Source organism: Phoxinus phoxinus (genome assembly GCF_949152265.1).
Source record: "Phoxinus phoxinus genome assembly, chromosome: 22".
Taxonomy (NCBI): domain Eukaryota; kingdom Metazoa; phylum Chordata; class Actinopteri; order Cypriniformes; family Leuciscidae; genus Phoxinus; species Phoxinus phoxinus.
The window spans coordinates 25,428,373-25,452,735 of NC_136897.1; the positions used below are offsets into that span (position 1 = coordinate 25,428,373).

Here is a 24,363-nt window from a genome sequence, read left to right on the forward strand (position 1 = left end):
CATCTGTGGAAAGTGTAGGACCATAAAATGTTCGTCCAATCATTGTATTCGTTCCGATACGATCTCCTATTTCCATATCTCCGCACACCTGACACACATCACACGTCGTCAGCGCTTTTCATGCTATGAGTTAGACAGATGTCAGTCACTGAGCACCGCAACAGAAACAGCAGCCGCCTTTTACAGTTCCTCCTGAACCAAAACAACAAACTTACCATAACTACTTCACGCCATAACTACCGTAATTTGGAGATGGAAACCCGTGACTATTTACTCGAATTTATGCGTTTCAATGGAAACACTATCAACGCCGAAATGAATCTTCAGCAGTCAGGTGGTACAGATCAGTGCTCTTTAAGTTGTTGATGTTTAATATTATAGTAATGTTATGAGCTTTGAAACGTGAGGTAGTCATGGCGCTTTTGTTTGCTCCCTTGCTGAACGCGTTCATGTGTTTTGGAGGAGGCGTGGCTTTGGAGACGCTCTGAAAGGAGGGTGAGATCTTATGCTTTCAAAGCTAACTTGCTATTGCTAGCCTCTCTGAACATGACCTACCCTACCGTTAACACTCCTTAGCATGTGTCACTAATTCAGTGAGAGCAGCTCCCAATGGTGCTCCATCTAAAAGTTTCCCAGTTAATTGTATCAGTATAACTAGTTAAAGTAAAAGTGTGATTCTGTCCTAAAAAAGCTAATTGAAACTGTCTTTCTTAACCTGGATGAATGGATATGAAACCCGACTGTCATCTCAGAGTGATTAATCATAATTAGGAAGCCATTTAGTGGTCATACTTCATAGCAAGATGTCATGTCTCTGCCTCTGATAAAGTGATAATTAACCCCTAATCATCTTCTTACTCGAGGTGCATCACCTTTATGATGACGGATATGGAAACTGGACAGTTGGGAATTGCATCCAAAACAAATCAAACAACTGAAGGTAAGAGAAGCCGTTTATGTATATATCAACGGAGTGAAGAAAATGTACTTTGAACCTTTTTTTTTTTCTTTTTAATTAAAAAATATTTATAGGGTGACAGTATTAAACTATTAAACACACGCACACCCACACAAGGGATTTAAATTCATCTTTGATTTTTTTTAACCATTCATTTACATAAACTGTCTGAACGAACTGATTCCCAAAGTTTGCAATGCTGTGTGTTTGATTATTTCCTTCGTTCAAAAAGTTGCTTGTTACTGGAAAAAGCTATTGTTTTGCGGTCATTCTATAAAATGCTATTAAAGGTGAACTATGCAGTTTTTTTAACTTAACTTCGGAGTCATTGGAATGGTTATATTACTTTTTTCGGGTTGAATGGTGGTCGCAAAAAAAACACTTGCAACTTTGGGCCGTCGGGCCGCCGGCCGCATCGTCAGGGAGTATCGCGTGATATCAAGTCTCGCGATGTAACGAATTGCTTTATGGCAAAAAAATCTGCTAAAATTCTGTCATTATTGCGCTCCCTTGCGCTGTTCGAACCCGAATGAAAAAGACGTTTTAAAGAATGTCCCGTCTGCTTTGATGTCGCTGATCTACTAGCCTCTGGTATCTGAGAATCGCCAACGAGTTTTTCGACAGTGTTGTCAAATATCTATTCCGAAGCTGTAGGGGGAGCTCTATAGAGAAACCTGCGAGCAAAAAGCGAGAATACAACGAAGATATTCACGATACTGCATAGCCCTGCTTTAAGTTGCTGTGTAGTGGTTCCTATGCTACTACTAACAGTTGCTAAACTAATTTTTTACTCAATTTGACTCTTAGTGGATTTTAATTTTGCACCTTGCCTGAAAGTCTTCAGATGCACTAAATATTAAGTTCCTGGTTGTGTGAGTTAAATCCATGAGGGCACCGGTGCTAGCAGACGAGCACACATGACTACGCCGTATTTACAGTTTGTAAGGATTCTTCCCGAGTGCAGTGTCACGTTCAATAGAGCCGGGAGCTAATTTTCACAGTCTATGAGGAGGACGGCCACATTAATCACTACTTTGAATTTTGAATCCTGGCACTTTCACGCAAGGCGGCTTTCCATGCCTTTGAGGGAGATAAGGCAATCTTTCACCATCTCTAATAGAATGAAAAAAAGAGATAGGATGAAGCAGATCGAAAATGAGGGTGAGGGTGGATGAGGAGTTTGTCCACCCTTGATTTGATCCAATCAGGCTAGTGGACCATTCATTTACAAAACAGCTAACAATGTGTATTACTCATAAAAGCAACCTTAAGTGCTTGGATGGACTCGCGGAATAAAGACTCTATGCAAATGTGCAAAACAATGAGATAAAAATAAATTAAATAAGAGAAAATCTCTGAACTCAGAGAGATAAGCACTTTATGACTTTCCCACCGACGGCTGTGGCGGAAAGAGAGACTCATTTGCTGTGATGTGTATCCACAATTCAACAACACAAGATTTTCTTTTATAACTGAAACGTACAGTGAAAACACTCATTAATATGCATCAAAAAGAAAACGTAATAAAGGCACAGACTTCATCGTATTATCATAGACAGGTATGAGCAGGCCTTCAGCAAACAGTTTAGATGGGATTGAAACATGCATTGTGCTGATTCTTCAATGAGGGGAACTTTTGGGTTTTTGTTTTAAACAATCGTTTTGGTTTTGAAAGATAATGTTTTGTTTTGTGTCTCTTAAATACCTTTGAGAAGTGCCAAAAACTTAAATGCCAGAATTACGCAGAACCAGCCATTGTTTTGTCATGATCTTGATTTAAAAGTTGACTTCTCTTGTTTCTTCTTGGTCTACGAATAACGGAAGCCATTCCCAAGCATATATATATATATACATATTCATTGCCAGGCATAATCAATGGCCTTTTACTTTGCACTTTTTTTCTAAGAACTTAGAAACAGAACAGAATTTATTTGGTTTATGTACAGTTTTGTATAGAAAATATCTATAAAGATTTCATGTCACAAATAATTAGAAAAATTCAAGGCTGATTCATAACTTCTGATGAATGTTTTAACACAGATGAAACATACTTAGAATAAGTTTTGTTTTTCAAGATCTCAAGAAGTCAGAAATGAAAGAATCAGCCATTAATGAGAAACAAAGACTGTCTAGACTCTAGTCTGTGCTTTTGTGATTATGATTAATAATTTCTGACTGAATAAGCAAAGTCCTCTCGCTATCGCTAAAGAGCTGAAGACAACGTAATAAGATCAGCGGGTGGTAACCTGTCATGGTCGTCTACACACTTCACGCTTGGCCTATAATGTGAGATGCTAGAGGTGTGTGATTTTTGCAGAGGGCTTAACTTCGAATGTCACATTGATCACACTTGCTGATTCGGCCGCCAGGAATGTAATTAATGTCGTTTTAGATGTTCTCAAACTGTCATCGTGATAAGAGCTACAGATGTTCTGCATTGGATCTGTGACACGCGGTGTATTTTTACCACACTCACGTGGCATTTTAATTTTTAATGGGCAGTTGACAGTCATATTAGCATATTACTTTCTGCACATTGATTACTTGATTACCAATTATGAGTTATGAGAAGCGGAAAATGGAGACTTCATGCAAGTGCAAGTTAAATAGTAATTTTAATGTTTTTTTGATAAAGGTTATGTACAGCAAATTATTTCAAAATTTAGAAAATTGTTAAAAAATTACCGGCATTTAATTTTTTAAAATAAAATAAATTAAAAAGTATAAAATGCATATTAAAATTATAGAATAAAATGAAACATAGCTACTTCTGATTAGTTACATATTTGAAAACATGACTGTTTTATATATTTTTTTTTATAGGAAATACACAAATTCAAAAGTTTATTAATGAGATATTACTTATGTACAGCAAATTGTAAAAAATTATAGAAAAATGTAAGAAATTATAAAACCTTCCTTTTATTAAGGAATATTTAAAAATGTATAAATCAAATACATTAAATAAAAAATGACAAAAAACATTAAAATATAGAATACAATTAAACAATATTTTGACTTAAAAACAGTATTTTAACATATTGCTGTATTTTAAAGCATATTTTTATAGTCAAAATGACTCTTATTTCAAAAGATCCATGAAAATTTGATTACCTTCTGATTTTTTTTTTTAACCAGCTAAGACTAGCAGACCATATAGGCTGGTTTAAAAAAAAAAAAAAAAAAAAACAATTCAGGAGGAAATCAAATTTTCAAGGATCTTTTGAAATAAGAGTAATTTTGACTATAAAAATATGCTTTAAAATACAGCAATATGTTAAAATACTGGTTTTAAGTCACAATATTGTTTAATTGTATTCTATATTTAATTTAATAATCTGGTCTCCCAGCCTGACCAGTGCCAGGTGACCCACTGAGACCAGCAAACCAGCTTTAGGATGTTCATCATGCAGCATCATTCATTAACATTAAAATGATTTCTCTGATTAATATAAACTGCTTTTAAGTGTGGTTTTCTCATACTCGGAATCATTTAGCACTGAAACGAGCAAAAATATAAGCTTTGGTAATGCCATTTGACAAATTTGTGCGTGTTATTTTTTCCATTAACCTTCATTGTTGTGCATGTCTAGCACTAGCTTGTTTTTTGTGTCATAGCGAATTCTGGTTATTTTTTTGTACCTTCGTCATGGTTAGCAGAGCTGCAGGGCTTCCCAATGTGATTAGCTTAAAATTGGCTCTGAATCCCGCCATGGAGAACGTGATTTGCTTGTGCGTTTGAAGTTGGCGGCAATTTTAGGAAGCCTTTGAGTGGCTGTTTGAACTGAATTTGACCCGTCTGTTCCATCCTTTCAATGTTTGGTCTGGCATTCGGAAGGCGTTTGATTAAAACTTCACATTAGCCTTTGATGAGAACAGGCTTCTCCTTTGTAGCGCACGCTCCATCTGGAGAACCGGCCACCATAAGGTTGGCATCTTCATTGTGACATGCTCACATGCCCTCCAGCCACTGAAAAAGGGACAGTTCGGACACAAATATCAATTCTGTTGCCGTTTACTCATCCTCGTTCCAAATCCACGTCTTCTTCTTTGTTTCAAGAAAGAAATATTGAAGAATGTGGCTGTACGTATATATATAGAATACAATTACACAATATATATATATATATATATATATATATATATATACATACATACATATATATATATATTTTTTTTTTTTGGGGGGGGGGGGGGGGGGTAATTGTATTCTATATATATATATTTTAAAGATATATATTTTTATATATTTTATACACATACATTTCTAAACATTTCTGTTGTATTTGATGTGAAATTGAACCTGAACTTTTTTTGGGTAATATATAATATATATTCTTTTTTCTTTTTTTTTAAGTTTATGCTGCTCTTATCTGCTGACTGGAGCTTTTTAAGCTTCAAAAAAGGCACAAAAGTTCCATAAAAGCAGTCCATATTACTTGAGCATGAAATTATAAGCCTTCTGAAGTCATATGACACAGGGGTGAGTAAATGCTATAGTATTTAATATGACATTTTTGGGGTGAACTATCCCTTTAAAGTTTCCAAAACACCCAGAAAAGCCTTTGAAAAGCAATTTTTTTCAGGGAAAAATAGCTAAGCGATGATGCAACGGCAACAAGAGAACAACAAGTCCTGCCAATAACAGATGACGCAAGACAACAATGCATGCCACGATGTGTTAATAAGAAAACATTTTGTTCATACGTCATTTTTTGCTTAAAATACATTCATCTCATGTATTTTCTTGGCATGAGCGTGATTCATCGCAATACTAATTGCATTTATTAAGTTTTCTCCATAAATAGGTGAATCCATTAGACGACACAAGCGTGCTGCTGCAGGTTTATATATAGCAGCCACTCAGTGTCCAAGACCCGTGTAGTGACCCGCACCATCTGCCGCCACACAGTGCCACAAAATGGCAGGCCGCAGGGTAGCCAGGCAGGTAATTCAAGGCTGGCGCGTGCCAAGCGCACTGCCCGAGCGTCCATCAAGCGCACAGGAACGTCAGGTCCCCAGCAGTGCTTCTCGTGCAGCAGTATGTTGGAGTTTATTAAACACTTCGAGTTAGTGCGGGCCGTAGCACACGACAGCACATCACGATGCTTGTTGCTTGAGGGATATGGCTGAAGAAAAGTTCATTTTAGTCGGCGAATGTAACGAAACTTTCATGCCATCGTCAAAAATTATCATTAAAGAAAATAACGTTTATTTTTATGCGCACTAAAGTCAGCGTGAAATGGAGACTCACCTTGTCTGTTTGCTAAATGCATGTTATGTTGAACACATTTGAATGATCATCATTCCTCAGTCCATCCAATCAACAACCCGCCCTACATTGTTTTTCTCTTGAATAATACGTACGTCACAATACATCAAGACTTTAAGATATTTTCGCATTGGGATGTAATTTTTCCCATGACAATCAAGCACATTAAATGCAAACATGAATATTAATACAATTAAATTTAAGATTTTATTTTATATATAATACTGTATATAGTATAATACTGTGTGTGTGTGTGTGTGTGTGTGTGTGTGTGTGTGTGTGTGTGTGTGTGTGTGTGTGTGTGTGTGTGTGTGTGTGTGTGTGTGTGTGTGTGTGTGTGTGTACTTGTGTGTGTGTGTGCGTGCGTGTGTAATTACAGCCATATGTTTAGTTTAGCAGAGGAAGCTTCAAAAGCTTATGAATTTACATTTACACCCAAATTCACCTAATACAAAAAAAAAAAAAAATTATATTTAATATAGGCCTATATTTTCTAAAATAAATGTATAAATTATTTAAATGAATGGCACACACACACACACAAACACACACACACACACACACACACACACACACACACACACACACACACACACACACACACACACACACACACACTGTATATATGGGCAGACTTTAGATTAGGGTCCAATTCTCACTAGTAATTAACTATTAAATACGACTTTTGCCTCAATAAACTAATTACTGCTTATTAATAGCTAGTAAGGTAGCTGTTAATTTTAGGTATGGGTAGGATTAAAGGATGTAGAATATGGTCATGCAGAATAAGGCATTAGGTTGTGCTTTATATATAATAAACAGCCAATATCCTAATATGCAACTAGTTAATTGTAAGAATTGGACCATAAACTATATATATATATATATGTGTGTGTGTATATTCTTTTGGTTTTGGTATGAAATATGACCAGGGCATGTTTTTTGGAGATTAAACCTTATGTTCTGCTAAGGAAACTTCAATAGCTCTGTGAGGAGAAAGAGACACAGCTTGGGGCGTCTCCGTGTTGTGGCGGTGGTGTTGACGGGAGCCGATTCAGTTCCGCGTGATCCGTCGACGTGTGATCACTTCTTCTTCCTCAGTTCTGCTCGGCTCCTTTTCACAAAAGCACACACTGTTTCTTCTCCAGAACGACTTGTCGCGTGTAATTTAGATTGTGCCTTAATGATGTCCCATTGACAATTTCTTAGGAAACAAAGCTGCACTCGATGAGAAATGAAATATTCTTGATTTTAATGTGGGGTTTTGGTTATGAGCTGCGAGACATATGGTTTGCACTGATTACAAGTTCCATCTCTGAGAATACCTGTCATACATGCGTTGTTTATGTTCTGGCATTGAAACAGAACAAAACGGCTTTTTATTTTTTCCTGTGTTGAACTAAAATCAGCCGCAACCTGAAATAATGTTACGAAAGCATATGCAGATTTGTTTCATTTTGTTTCATTAAATGCAGAATTGCTGTTGGAGAACTCAATGATTGCTCATCAAAGCATTAATAGTGCAGAATATATGCATTTATATTGAACACATTTGAATGCAGTAAAGCAGCTTTTGATGTTAAAATGTAGTTCTAAGCTTCAGTCATTTGATTGGTCTTGTGGCGTGTTTTAAGGTAGCATCGTCTCTGTCTGTGTTTCTCCACGTCTGCTGAAAGGCGAACAGCTGTAAAGCTCAGATGCCGGGCTGCTTTCGTCTCCTCCTGAGGATTAGTAACTAAACAGCTAAAGAAGCCTCTCGTAAGATGGGAACGCTTGTGCGTCGAAAAGCACACTGCTGAAGAAACGCAATCATTTTGTGCGTCTCTGTTAATCTGAACACTATCTGGATATTCTGGGGCTGAACACATAAAAGAATGCGTTCGAAAGCATGAAATCAATCCGAATGATTTAGTCACCCATCCTTAAAATGTTCTAGTCTCTTTTCCACACGGCAGAGGCACAATAGCATGTTCTTGGCCTTAAAATAGTCGTGTATAGCGGAAGGAGCCTTACATTTTAGCACTGCAAAAATTATTGTTCCTTTAGCCTGCAGGAATGTGTACAATGTTATAATGTTTGCAAATATGTTATGTTATTTGTCAGCTGAATGTACACTTCCGTTCAAAAGATTGTGGTTGAGCCGCGTCACTCCCTGTGTGGTTTCTACCGCGACCACGTAACTCTTATATTGGTCACGAGCCACTTCCTCTATTTATATTACTCAACTCCTGTAAAAGGTCTACCTTTATACATTCAGGAGGAGTAAATGGCGTATATTATATACTCTTCCTTGATTATATTATCTCAGGGTCTACTCTGATCTCTACCGTACCTCCTATAGGCCTATACGGTTCAGATAACAACCAAGCCTGTGGGTTAGCCTTCGTTCAGTGCACCACAGCTGGCTCAGTCTCCGCCCTCAAAGACTGTAAACTCCAATAAGTTGGTTAAACTCAAATAACTTGAGGAAACTTGAAGTTACATCACGTTTTTTAAGTTAAAGGGACAGTAAGTAGGAATTACTCCCATCTAGTGGTGAATTTGTATTTTGCATTCAAACTTATTTTTGCTCTCCAGCGCCTCGCTTTTTCAAATGCGCATTGCATCTACGGTAGGCGATATGTACCAAAAAGCTTTGACAGGATGTCTTCTAATAGCACTTCGTCAAGTTTTCCTTCAGGTGAACAGGTGTGTTATTTCAACTGCAACATGACAACAAACAAACGAATGTTACAGTATGAATTACTGAGGGGGGTGTTTTGAAACATTGTTATTCATGAAAATAAATCATGAGAACATGAACTTCATCACTGCATTGCAGGAATTGTAAAATCTTTTTTCTTATTAACTGAAGTAGCCTAACGCAATATTTTTACTCTAATAGCTTATCTTTCCCCACACATATGAACTGTGATCATGCAATAACGTTAACTTTACATCGCGATGCTGAGCTACAGTGAAATGATAGAAAATACATTATCTGTGATAGCAATTCGCCTCATTCGCGCAAACTGGAGTAGAATGAGGCTCGCGTCTACCGTGCCGCGCTAAACACCGCGCCGCAGGACCTCTAGACGCGCGTAAACGTGTCTTTACATTGAAATCACTCACGCCAGACGCTCAAGAGTGAGTGAGTAATCATTTTAAAATAAAATTGACTTTAATCAAACCACGGATCCGTGATAAGTTTGGTGATCCGTCTCGCCACCATGTAGTATGATCACTTTGAGGGGAGGATAAATTTATCCCCACCGGGGATAAAAAATAATTAAGCAGATGCAGGGATACATTGACCAGAAAGGGAGAAATCCCACGCATCCCCCCCCGGCAAATCGCACCCTTCTTTATTCGTTATATTTTCTGAATTATGTTCATTGTTAGATATCATCATCATCATCATCAGATGATTAAACAATAGGGAAATGGACAGAGAGGCAGCTTGGATCAGTATCTAGGCGAGGAGGTGGACGACGAGGAAGAGGAGGAGAGCGAGAGTCAGGCATACAGTTCTATGCACGTAGCAAAATATTTACAACTTGAGCTAATGGATTGTTTTTGAAAAAGGAGAGTTATATAAAATTAGCCACATTAGCGACATTAACTCTTGTTTTCTGTAATCTACGGTCACGTTTCCTTTCACGTTCTATTTTTGACGACGATGTTTTCTTCTCCTGTGGCTTGGCATATGTATGGTCCATAATAACAATGCAATCCAGACTTTTAAACTTGCCGGTGCAGTTTCAAGCGCCTCTCTCTGCTCTGCACCTGCGTCTCTGCTGGTTTCGGCTGGCTCTGAACGAAAACGCGTTGGCTTAGTACTTTTTGTCCCTCTCTGCTATAATAGTTTTGCAAGATGGCGGAACTACATGGAAGCCTCCGTGGACCTACCCGTCCCATGTATATAAAGATAATTAATTCTTCATTTATAAGGATAAGTCAGATAATTGGCCGAGGTATTTGTACACCATTGAGGACATATTTATGAATAAAAATATTGATTTTAGATAATAAAATACCTAAAAAGTTACTTAGTGTCCCTTTAAGGAATGTAATGTTTAACAAGCAGAACGTGCAGATTTTTTTTTTAATCATACATTTCAATTGCTCTTAACTTGAACAATTTGAGTAAGCTAATTCATACACAACTTAAAATGATCATGTAATCTCAACTTAAATATTTTGAGCAATGGAAACTTGGCTCGTTTTAACCAGATAATTCAATAAATGCTATATTGTTAATTGGTTACACAATGCTTTGATAGTATTATCATAGCATAGCTCTTATACTGAATGTGTACAGCGATTTAAACATTTAACATACACTGTTCTCAAACCAAGCTCATGCTCCACTCGTCACCATGATGGCACCTTTCTAGACATTTAACTCCAAACTGTCTTTATTTTTAGCAGTTACACACATTAATCCTTCTGTTCCCCATGTTCCCCCACACACATAATGCAACATACTAAGTCATCTTTACAGGATGTGTGCACAGTATAGAGATTTTCTTTAGTGGCCTCTAGAGATTTTCCAAGATCTGTAATTTTATGCTTTTTAATATATCTTTTCTTATGATTTAGATATTAGAAGAGAACAGTCCATTTCTCTTGACACGGTCTGTACGATTTTTTAAAATGATTTTGAAAGAAGCTGCTAATCAAGCCTGCATTTATTTGATCAAAAATACAGTAAAAACAAAAATATTGTGAAATATTATGACCATTTAAAATGACTGTTTCCTATTCAAATCTATTTTAAAATGTAATTTATTCCTGTTATCAAAGCTGAATTTTCAGCATCATTACTCCAGTCTTCAGTGTCACATGATCCTTCAGAAATCATGATGATTTGCTGCTCAAGAACCTTATTATTACATTTTGTATTAACTATTATCTTAACCTATTATTATCAATGTTGAAAACAATTGTGCTGCTTAATATCTTTGTGGAAACGGTGCTAAAAAAATTCAATCTTCTTTGAGAAAGTTGTAAAGAACAGCATTTATTTGAAATAGAAATAATTTCTAGCAATGTAAAAGTATTTACTGTCCCTTTTGATTCATTTAATAAAATTAAATGATACATTTCTTTTTGACCCCAAACTTTTGAACAGTAGATATGGAGAAACATGCTTTCTGCATACATATTATATCAATCACCATCTTGACTCATGAATATTCATTACATGACATGGCGTTCATCCAATAGTACTTGATTTCCAGAAAGGCAGATGCTGCTAAATAACTAGTCATAGTATGAGCGTAACTTATTAAACGTTGCAGACGCTATATGTGACTTAAAGTTGACGTTTAAATGCTGAACTATTATTTCTTCTCTTTTTTACACCATCATCAAGCAACACAAAACTTAATCAATAATAAAAGATAATTGAAATGATCACTTAAAAGTAACAGCAAACCACACTAAACCACAATATTTGAAAAAATGGTGCAGTGCGAGTTACAAGTTGAAGTTTATTAGATCATTACAGCAATAATAATGCTTGCATTAGCATTCTAACAACATATGAAATCTCATTTGGCCTGAAGTTATAAACAGAGGCTCATAGACTCATCCAAATGTGTTGGCCCTCTTGCACGTAGGCATGTTGCTCACAGGGGGACTGAACAGCGCTAGCTGTGACCCAGCACAACATCTTCCCTGTATTCTCAGCCGGAGCAGGAAAGACATTGGCAGGCAAGACGCAGACCCTCGCTTTGGCTCCCAAACCCCCAAGTGTCTCTTCTTCCTCTCATCTTCTGTTTCTCCCGCCCAGCTGAAGAGCCATGGAGCTAGACTGCTTTATGGTAACACTGCTTTATGTTTTACAAACATTTGTATGTATTATAATGTGTATTATTAATCAAATAGTTCTAATTCAGATTAGAAGAGCTGTGATGTAAATCTCCTTATTGAGTGCAACAGTGCCCGTCCCCTTTTTCAGTGGCACTGCTTCCGGAAGTATTTTTCCATTCATTTTTCCCATAGGGATTTTTTATTAAAAAGTCTTCATTGAAGAGTTATAAGCTATGCACCAATCCAACCAGGTGATTCATAGCATTAGAAACTTTCATTTGAAAAAGTTTTGGAAAATCTGACAAAAAGACAGAGGTATAGGCCTACAGGAGGGGAAGAACTACAATCCCATGAAGCATTGCGAACAGCATAATCAAATCGAAAACAATGGAAAAATCTAAACTACTAATATACAAATGTTGGTTATATTTATATAAAAACAACATATTTTTTATTGTACGTTTATTGTAAAATATGCAGAAATATTAGAGACGATTACGGAGCTAAAGAGATATTTTGGCGCATGTTGCTTTTTTGACTGATTGGTGTAGTTTTCTATACAGCATCATGGGTAATGTAGTTTTTCACCAGAAATTCCGCTGTTAAACACGATCATTTTAAAAGACAAGATTACCAACATTGTGGACATTGTACACTTGGTCTGTCTTTAAAGGTTTATAAGTTATCGTTAAAAATCTATTTCCCTATGGAGAAAATGAATGGAGTTTTTACTGTTGCACTCTATTACATGACTCTATGGAATACTTGATTCTGATTCGTCAATCGCATCATTCTGTGGTAAAATATTTTTGCATAATGACGATTGTCCTAGGCACTAGATTTCCAAGTTTCATGTCTTTCAAACGACTCTTTCTTGTTGCGTGCTAAAAAAATTTAACTCAGTATTTGTTAATATGTTTTCATTTATTTGGTTAGTAGTTGTGTTATAATTGAGTTAAAATACAAAATACAGTCTGTATTAAATAAAATACAGTCAACTTTATCTAAATAAGCTGCACAAATAGCCAGCAAGTCACATTTATTTAAATATCGCATATACAATGCAGATTGTTTCAAAGCAGCTTCATACTAATAAACAGAAAATGAAGTCAATGTTGCAAAGTTAATCAATTATGAGTTTAATTTAGCGGTAAGCAACTCTGCGAAACATTTTCAAATATCTAAACATTTTTAATTCAAGATACATTTACTTGAGAAGCAACATTTACTTAAAAATGTATCAAAGTTAACAAGAAAGCAAAAAAAATTTTTTTTTCAGGATTATTTTTCTTGCCCTACTGACATTTTTTCTTGTATTGAGCAAAAACTCACTTAATTTTGATGAACACTTAATATCATAAGTCATTTTGCTTCTAAAGTAAATGTATATTCATTAAAGAATTTTAAGATATTGTTGATAATATATGAAAGATAGATGAAATACTTTTTTTTTGCAATGTAATTGTGTCAGTATTCAGCTCAAGTCAGTTCAATATTGATGCAATTCAATTTATTAAAAGTGTCGATGTTGCAAAGTTAGTGTCATAATTCAGAACATTTCAGTTCAGTCTTTTAAACTCCAGTCAGGATGACCAAATTATAATGCAGATTATTTATTAGGCTATATTTCAACACTTATAAATGTCATAAGTTGTTAATTACTCAAGGAAAGTTAAACTGTTACCAAATTATTATAAAAGCCGTTCACATTGAAAAACAAATCAAAATTTTGAGTGTTTACATTTGAGAAAATTGGCTATATGTTTAAATATACAGCAATATGTTGGCATATATTTGGCATAATGTAGAACAAGATCGTTTAAATGCCTAAAAAGTTTGTGCATTTCAGCAGAAATCTGAAATTGGTTATGCAAAATGTGTTGATGCTGTTTAGGGGAGTAACACTAGCAGAAAAGCAGATGTTTTTTATGCTTATGTTGAATCAATGTCAGGAAAGCAAGTAGAAACTCCAGTTTGGAGGTTGAAAGTCTATAACTGAATCAGATATTGCCACGAGAAACGCTCTGAGAAGAGCCGATATGCAGACGTCGTTTTATCTGCGCCTGAAGCACTTAATCAGAAAATCCATCAGACGATGCGACTGAGGTGGCCTGGTGTTCATAAATAATAACACACTGATCTGAAATTGAATGTCCTGCTTTTTTATCTGCTAAAATGAGGAAGAAAGGATATTTGATAAACATATTTGATGCACAGCATCTTCTGCTTGGTAAAATGTGAGATTTACAGTACTATCATTCAGTAATTCAGTATTGTTGAGAATTAAAGTTACAAAAAGTGGAATATTTCAGGAATATTAGTTATGTTAAGACATTATGAAAGATCCAGATATTGAAAATACGGTTACAGAAAAAAACCCAGTAGTTGAATCCGATTCTAACATTTGATATATTTAATAAGATTAGATTGTATGCTGTGTTCTTGTAGTGTGTAATTTAATTGTTTGACATTATTTGCTGCGTTATGTTTACCTTTAAGAAAAAAAAAGCTTATAAATTGAATTATGACAGTTTATGCTGTCATGATAAATCTCAGGATTAAAGTCACATAAACATCACTTAAAAACTTAATTTTGAAGCCTTACATTTCAAAAAATGAAAAACTAAATGTCACATGTTCTAGAAATAATATAGGTTTAGGATATGTTTATTCACAATTCGTTTGTATTTTTTAATAATTTGCATTTATTTATGGATACTTATATTGACTATAAAATGTTTTGTTGTTATACAATGTTTCATGTGGTAACACTTCAGTTATGTTAACTGTTTTTATCTAATTTGACATATGACTGAATAAACTCGTCTTAATAAGGCTACATGAATAAATAACACACACACACACACACACACACACACACACACACACACACACACACACACACACACACACACACACACACACACACACACACACACAATTTTAGGGTCATTATGTTTAACTTGTTTAATTACCTTAAACATAACCAATTTTCCTTATTTGTAAACAAAAATCTTTTTATGTATTAAAATCTGATATCAATAAAAAAAATCAATAAATATATGCATAGTATTGTAGCCGCTGATGATAAATGGGAGGTGTGCTGGATGTAAAGATAGGGATGTGTATATTCCAAACCCTGCATTCTGATTGGCTGCTGTATGTGACAGGCAGCGCTGGACACGCCCCCGTGCTGCGCCTGGTGATGTTGCATGTGCCCGAGTGCAGGCAGGCAGTTCTGAAAGCAGTTCCTGAGAGAAGCTACTGCTCCGATTCTACACTGGCAGAGAACGAGAGAGGGAGTGAGCGAGGGAGAGGGGAGAGCGAGCGAGAGAGAGGGAGAGAGAGAGATTCCTCCCCGTGCGCCGGGTCCACATTTGCACGATGGCATCAGATCCAGGGCTCCTGCCCCTCTTAGTGTGGACTATATCAATGCAGGTCCTGGGCTCCAGGGGAACGTCTAATAATGAAGGTAAGTGTGTGTGTGTGTGTGTGTCATACAGATGGGGATTTATGCTGTGTTGTTTCCAGATGTCAGGGTGATGCAAATAGGGAGACCGGGGCTAGTTGTCACAGCGTCTGTATCAGTAATTAAAGTTAATCGAATGTGTTTTATCAATTCCTAGATCATTACATTGTACTTTTCTCTTTTTCTCCTACTTTATTGTACATTTCCACTGTTCTATTATAAAGTGCCCTTGAGTTGGTAGAAAGGCACTTGATCAAATAAACATTATTATTATTATCATTTTTTGTTACAGCTGTTAGATGACCAGAATAAAACAAGAGTGATGAGCATTAAGAGAAAAATCAGACATATAATGAGCATAATTCAAACTTTTGGTTAAAATATTTTCTCAGGAGTCAATGTTTTTCATAAATACCTGGTCTCTATAAGTTGTTTAAATGTTGTAGTTTTATACAGTGCAACGGTAGTTTGGTATTTTTTTGTGTTACCTTTTCTAGTTTTGCATAATTTGATTCTGCCTGGAAAGCACAGGCTGTTTAAAGGCAGGTTTTCACTGTGACAACATGCCCCACTATCACCAAAAGTCAATGTGTGTGTTTTTTTCCCCCCTGGCCAATAATAGTGTAGGCAAAAAATATTGTCTTTCAAAAATAAACCGTATCTGGAGTTAAAAGCCTGGTTATGCCCTGGAGTTAAAAGTGTGACAACTAGCCCCGGTCTCCCCTTGATGATACTCGGCCGTTAAATGCATCAGTACAAATGACAGGAAAACTTTTATTGAGAATGTGTGTGATAAAAACGATTATGTTTTTGGAAAGTGCACGTATATCACGAAGTGTGTGTGTGTGTGTGTGTGTTTGTGCGTGTGTGTGCTGATCGGTTACTGTGAAAGAGGGAACACACTGCCTGTTCGGATCTGTCATTGTGATTGGACTGATCCCGCCACTTTTCCGGAGTTCTGACGGGCTCATCAGTGCGATCTCTCACACACACACACACACACACACACACACACACACACACACACACACACACACACACACACACACACACACACACACACACACACACACACACTGTGCGGTGTTGTCCTGCAGAGTCCTGCGTGCTCTGTCAGGTTATGTGGTTATTCTCTCGCATAACTCGCTCTTCAAAATCATGCATTTCTGTTTATTTCTAGATCAGAAGTTATCAACCTTTTCTAACTCATGGCCTCACCAGACTTTTGCTTCTGTTATTAACTTTCAGTAATACTAATAAAACAGTAATACATACTTTTTAGTACGTGTAGACACTGAAACATCCACTATCAATGTATTGGCAGCATCTTTATTTAATTTCTTTATATACATTTACTAATTTAATTAATCTCATTTTTTATAAAATATAATGTATCATAAATTAAAACGAATGACAAATATATTTAAATACATTTATATAAATTATATTCTATTGATTTTCTTTACATATTTAATTAATTTAATCTAATATAAAATATAATGTTATGAATTAAAATATATTACAAATATATTATAAATCATCCCATGAGTTATATTCTATTCTAGTCTATTAATTTTCTTTACAAACATACATTTACATATGAATTTAATCTAATTTATTGTAAAATATGTTATAAATTAAAATATATTACAAATATATTATAAATTCATCCTATGAATTATATTCTATTCTAATGATTTTCTGTACAATCATACATTTACACATTAAATGAATCTCATATCTTATAAAATATAGTATGTCATAAATAAAAATATATTACAAATATAGGCTATAAATTAATCCTATGAATTCTATTCTATTGGTTTTCTTTACAATCATACATTTACATATTCAATTCATCTAATTTCTTATAAAATATAGTATGTCATAAATAAAAATATATTAAAATATATATTTTAAATTCATCCTTATTCCATTCTGTTCTGTTCTATACGATTCTATTCTGTTGGTTTTCTATAAACCTCATCGGTTCTAATTCATAAACACTTGCACATCTCTAAATTAGTTACAGTAAAGTGTCTTAATTGCTGTCAGTATGTGTCGATATTGTGCATTATGAGCATTAAGGAGATCTTGTTGATCATTTTTAAAGAAATGTCTGTTTTAAATATCCGCCAGCATTATTGAGAAGCCGTGCTGTAGAATATTGTCTGATCTGTGTTTTGTTGTCATATCATATTTGTTTGCTGTGTGGACAGGAAGCAGTTGTGACCTCATGACCTCACTCAGCCTGTGTGTGTGTGTGTGTGTGTGTGTGTGTGTGTGTGTGTGTGTGTGTGTGTGTGTCATCTCAGGCTCAGGGTTTGCGTGTGGACGAGACTGCAGCTTGACACGCATGTTCCGCTCAGACACACTAAGTGAACACACGGTTTGCGTGATATTTCTGCCTCTCCAGTCACTGTCACAAACGGTTCAATACAGCATGAAGCCCGCTGAGGTGAGAGAGAGAGAGAGAGAGAGAGAGGGGGAGAGAGAGAGAGAGAGAGGGGGAGAGAGGGAGAGAGGGGGAGAGAGAGAGAGAGAGAGAGAGAGAGAGAGAGCGAGAGAGAGAGAGAGAGAGAGAGAGAGAGAGAGAGAGAGAGAGAGAGAGAGAGAGAGAGAGAGAGAGAGAGAGAGAGAGAGAGAGAGAGAGAGAGAGAGAGAGGGGGGGAGAGAGAGAGAGAGAGAGAGAGAGAGAGAGAGAGAGAGAGAGAGATTTTTTTTTTTTTTTTTGAGATTCACAAAGCTTTTATTTACAAAAGTTCATCTTGTTACAATGATATAGCCTCCAAAAAACAAGACAAAAACAACAATAAAACAAAATTAAAATAAATCAATAAAGTGTGAAAATTAATTCATCTTCAAAAATGACACATAGAGCATCATTACAGCTCCAAATATTTTCAAAGGAAGGCAGATCATCAATACTTTTATAATAATAAAAATCAATTAAGATTCTAGATTGTACCAAGTTAAAAAACAATACAACAATATTTTGTATGACATCCTGTTCAATTTTTTTTCTCCTGCTCAAATAGATGGCCATTTTTGCTTGTCCCACCACAAAATTAAGCAGTTGGCACACAAACTTTTTCTTTAGGACATACTTACATCCTAAAATGAAAATCTCTTGTGAGAATACCTCACTACATTTTTTAAAAATATCTTTTAAAACAGAAAACAGTGGTTCAAGTCTATAACAGTTTAAAAAAGCATGAAAAATAGTTTCTCTGTCATCACAAAAAGGACACTTATCAGTGCTTTCAGGATTTAAAATAGAAGTAAAAGCATTGACTGCAATAACACCATGAACAATTCTCCACTGCAGGTCTCCTGTTTTTTTGGTCAATGGTGGTTTGTAAAAAACTCTCCATTCTGGTTTTTTGTCCTCATTCAACTTAAAAAAACCACGCCAAGGTGTATCTATCCTACTATTCAACTTTTTCTTGTTAAAAACAATTACACAGTACTTATACAAAAGTTTTCTGTCACAGGAAAAAAAATCAACACTTAAAGAATCAACTTGTTCAAGATAAATACCAGCACACCCATCCAACTTAAGAGAAAAAAGCAAACCCGGAAAACACTCTTCCGAGTCTGGATTACACAGTTTGTTTTTATAGTCCAATAGCAAAAGTCTCTCTTGATCACTTAGAGCAGATTCCCATCTCTGAAGAAGTTGTGCTACAACGCGAGTAGAATTGATTCCAAGACATCGAGATGTTGTTTCCTTGTTTTTAAAATCAAGTCCAGCTACTTCCAGCAAACGACCAAGAGTCACTATTTTGTTGTCAATAAGTGCTTTGCTTAATCCGGGAAGGAAAAAATTGTTTGTTAAGTCCAAGCGCTTCCCATGGATTAAAGGCTCTTCTAATAGCCAGAAAAGAGATTTTGACTCTTCCACTTTTTGAAAAGTAAACAGATTCCACACTTTAAAAACATTACTATAAAAAACAGGTAACGTAGGAAAACTTAATTTCAGTGGATCCATCAAAAAAATCGACCTGCCCAAGTTAAAATTACCCAACCTGTTCAAAATCAGCCTTGCTACAGCATTCCAGTTAAAAGCATCTGAAACAGTTAAAAGTCTTTGCACAAATTGTAATCGGAAAGCAGCTATTCTACTTTGCAGATGTATCAGTCCCTGACCACCTTCTTCTTTAGACAGAAATAAAACACTTTGTGGGACCCAATGTAGCTTATCCCAAAAAAAATCAACAAGCAATGCTTGTAGTTTTGTTAACAAAATTAACGGGGGATCCAAACAAGCAAATTTGTGCCACAGCGAAGAAGCCACTAAATTATTAGCGATTAAAACTCGTCCTCTAAATGACATTTTTGGAAGCAGCCATTTCCATTTCTCAAGTCGACCTTTAACTTTCTCAATTATGCCCTCCCAGTTTTTTGGTGTGACTACTTCATCTCCAATAAAAACTCCTAAATATTTAAAACCAATTTTTCCCCACTCCAGGCCCATAGGAAGTTTTGGTTTATCGCTTTTCCAATCCCCTATTAAAAAAGCTTCACTTTTTTTCCAGTTTATATTGGCAGAAGATATCTTTTTAAAAGTTTTCAACAAATTTAACAAAGCCTGAATATCACTTTGTCCATTGATACACACAGTCACATCATCTGCATAGGCTGACAGTGTGAATTTATTCCTACATTCTGGTAAAATTATACCTTGAAGCTTACACCTTATCTGATTTAACAAAGGCTCAATAGCTAAAGAATATAACATACCAGATAAAGCACAACCCTGTCTTATGCCTCTAAAAACTGTAAAAGGAGTACATAAACCACCATTGACCTTTAAAATACTCTCAACATCATTATAAAGAACTTTGATGTAGTTAATAAAACTATCACTAAAACCAAATGCTTTTAAAACCTTCCATAAAAAACAATGTTCTACCCGATCAAAAGCTTTCTCTTGATCTAACGAAATAAAACCACAATTTAGTTTTAGCATCTTGGAGACTTCGATAAGATCACGAATAAAAGAAATATTATCAAATATCGATCTACCTGGGACACAGTAGGTTTGATCAGGATGAATAACACTATCCATTACATTTGCCAGTCTGTTAGCTAAGACCTTCGATAAAAGCTTATAGTCGCTGCAGAGCAAAGAAACTGGACGCCAACACTTTATATCTCCAAGATCTCCTTTTTTCGGTAGGAGGGTCAACACAGCTCTTCGGCAACTTTGAGGCAATTTACCCCTTTCCAGACTGGTATTCAACACTTCTAGGAGATCTTCTCCTACTGTTGACCAAAACGACTTGTAAAAGTCTACTGGTATACCATCAATGCCTGGTGTTTTTCCAGACACCATCCCTTGAAGTGCCTTCTGTAGCTCACTCATACTCAGAGGGCCAGAAATTCCAGCGTTGATGCTTTCAGTCACCTGAGGTAAGTTCTCAAAGAAGAACTCACCCTCGTTTTCTAGCTCTACAGCAACTTCACTTTTATATAAATTCTCATAAAAACCAACTGCCCTCTGGCGAATATCCGAAGGATCTGTCAAAAGAGTTCCAGATTCAGATCTCAAAGCATGAATGGTTCTACTTTGACCATTCTTCTTTTCTAAATTAAAAAAGAATTTTGTTGAAGCATCCATTTGGTTCACATTTTGAAATCTCGACCTGACCAAGGCCCCCTGTGTCCTAGTACCAAGTAGGTCAGCCAATTTTGTTCTTTTATCTAAAAGTAAGTCTAAGAAACCTCTTGTACCAGTAGACTCTGCCAATTCTTGGAGTTTTAAAATATCAGCCTCCAAGATACTCATTCTAAAAGTAGTCTCTGTAGTGATGTTTCGAGTAAACTGTAAACAAAGCTGTTTAATTTGGGCTTTTCCTACATCCCACCATTGTTGTACAGAGTTATACAAACCTTTCTTAGTTTTAAAATCCTCCCAAAAAAAATTAAAACATTCTTTGAAATGTTTGTCATTTAATAAAGAAGTGTTAAATTGCCAATAAGCACTTTGGGGTTTTAAAAGATTTATAAAAACTGAACATTTGACCATACAATGGTCAGAAAAACTAACAGGTACAATGTGACAGTTCCTTATAACATTATAATGGTGTTTAAAAACGTAAAATCGGTCTAACCTGGCCATAGAAATGATTCTATCACGCACATGAGTCCAAGTATACTGTTTTTGCACGCCCTTTTGTCGTCTCCAAACATCACACAATTCATGCATCTTAACAAATTGAATCAGTCGATTTCTAGAAGGTATATGAGGTTCTAAATGATTCCTATCTAGATTAGATTCAGTGCAGTTAAAATCACCTCCCAAAAACAAGAACTCTTCTTGATCACATTTTTGTAGCACAGAACACAATATATTTAAAAACACCATTCTCTCTATTGCGGAGACAGGACAGTACACACAAATAAAAACAATAACATTCTTGTCATAGTTTGCTCTTATTTTTAAAAGTCTACCTTTTACTACTTCTTCTACTTGAAAAGACTGTGGGTTAAAATTCTTCGCAAAAAGAATGGATACTCCACCACTAAGTGAAGTATTATGACTTAAAAATGAAAGACCACCCCACTCTCTAGCCCAATCAGAAGCATTTTTTAGATCACTATGAGTTTCCTGCAGCATCACCACATCTAACTTATTTTGTTTCACAAATTCAAAAATTTCCATTCTTTTCTTAAAATCTCTTGCTCCATTAATATTCAAGGAAGCAATATTAATTTCATTCATTTTTAAAAGAAAAGAAGAAAATAAAAAACAAACAAAAGCTGATAAAAACAAAACTAGAAACCCATGCGTCATGTTCGGCTTATTAGCTATTATCATTTACAAGATCAGGGTTTAAAATTCGTACAATTTTCTTTAACCGATAGACTTCTTTGTTTGTGAATAAGCTCTCCGCCATGAACATCCTGGTTTTGTCAACAAATTGTTTGATGTCTGGAAAATATTCACAGACACGTACTCCTCTTTTATTTTTCGTTGCTTTGAGGAATACTTTAATGTCTTCTACCTCATAGTCACGACTGGATGAAGCTCTCTGAGAAAAACTGAAATTTGAATCCGAAGATTCATTGCCACTTTCCATTGCTTCCTTGTCATCATCATCATCATCATCATCATCAACAACATTTGTTTTTTTCTGTTTAACACTTTGAACTTCACTTGAACTTTTCCTTTTACCTGGAATTTTAAACTCAGTTGTACCTGATTCTAGATCAACATCATCACACGGTTTGAACGACTGACACTTCACGTTATCACCTTTATCCTTCGTCAAAACTGACTCAGTAATGGTATCACTGACTCCTTCACTCACTACAGCAGTAGTATTCGATTCATCTTCCTGCAAAGACACTACTGGTTCAGTGATGTCAGAAACTACATCCTGAGCTTCAGAAACACTACCATTATTCTCTACATCAGTCACCTTTTTCACACTCAGAATGGGAGCATTAGAAGTCCCTGCTACAACCCTTTCCTCATCATCACGGTTTAGACTAACCTCCATGTTTTGCCCATCAGTCGATGTATTATCCTCTTTATTCCTTTTAGGACAAGTCCGAATCAGATGGCCTACCCCACCACAATTAAAACACTTCATCTTATCCGTTGTGGCATAGAAAACATAATCAAAGTTGTCAACCTTAATGTTAAAAGTCAAGTCAAGTTCTTCACTATCTTTCAAAATCATGTAGGCAAATCTTCTAAAAGAAACTACATGTTTTAACAGTGGTGAAGCAGTACCAATGAGGATTTTCTTGATCGGTGAAACCAACTTTCCATAGCGGGAAAGGATCTCAACCAGTGTATCATCAGAAATAAAAGGTGGAATATTAGACAAAGTTACTTTTTTTGAGGGTGTTGAAAGCGGAAGAACAGGTGTGAAGAGATTATTTACAACAATTCCCTTTTCCACTAATTCGTTTGCTTTTTCGACTGACTTCAAAAAAACCACAACAGCACTATTCATTTTAGAAGCCGACAAAATACTGTCGTGGCCAACAACTTCTCCCATTGCCAAACAACTATCTTCAACACTCAACGCGGCTGCCACTTTAACACCGTGACGACGCGTGAGATTCTTTAGAACACCAACTCGTGAGTCCGCCATGGCCACGCAAGGGGGAAACCCCACGCGACCCCAAAAAACTAACTAAACAATCCAAAAAATAAACAACAAGTGATAAAAAGAAAAAAGAAAAAAAGAGAGAGAGAAAAAAGAAAACTCACTCAGAAAAACACGCTCCACACTCACGACGCTCCAAGCGCTCACGCTCACGCTCACTCACACTCACACCGGAAACGAGAGAGAGAGAGAGAGAGAGAGAGAGAGAGAGAGAGAGAGAGAGAGAGAGAGAGAGAGAGAAAAACACTCTAGTTGAGAGTTGTGCTGCCAAACACGGAGAGCGGGGCTAGTTGTCACGCAGAGACGTTGTCACAGTAGCTTAATCTCAGACGTTTTCAGTCACAGGTCCAATGCAGAAAAGCTTGTTTTTGCTGCATCATATTTTTGCCAAATCTGTTTGGTGAACAAGTTCCAAATATTTAATAGCTTCTTTCTTTTTTTTTTATAGTCAAGACTTGAGACAGAAACTGACTTTCAGTATTAAACCTTCCCTGAAAAATATCCACTGGAGTAAAAAGTGTGACAACTAGCCCCGGTCTGCAGTATATAAACAAATAAACCTTTCAATTCCACCTTTAATTTAACGGCAGACGCTTTCAAAAACATCTCGGTGGAAATTTGTTCTGAACTAGTTGCGGTGACAAAGGAAAACAAGGCGGCTATTTTTGAGCTTTCAATCGACGAGACGCATGTTTGAAATTCAAAATAACTCTGTTCTTTAATGCCACACTGTTCGGTGCAT

The 24,363-nt window shown here is 35.9% G+C and overlaps 1 protein-coding gene across 2 annotated transcripts in view; it reads left to right on the forward strand.

Annotated features, from left to right (window-relative positions):
• epha8 (eph receptor A8) overlaps window positions 1–24,363 on the forward strand; it is a 101,969-nt gene that overhangs the window by 3,752 nt on the left and 73,854 nt on the right. For both annotated transcript variants that reach the window (XM_079598309.1, XM_079598310.1), the window contains exons 3-5: window positions 864–940; window positions 11,834–12,037; window positions 15,197–15,498. In XM_079598309.1, the coding sequence (XP_079454435.1) occupies window positions 15,411–15,498 (88 nt within the window). In that variant the 5' untranslated portion in view covers window positions 864–940; window positions 11,834–12,037; window positions 15,197–15,410. The remainder of the gene's footprint in view (window positions 1–863; window positions 941–11,833; window positions 12,038–15,196; window positions 15,499–24,363) is intronic.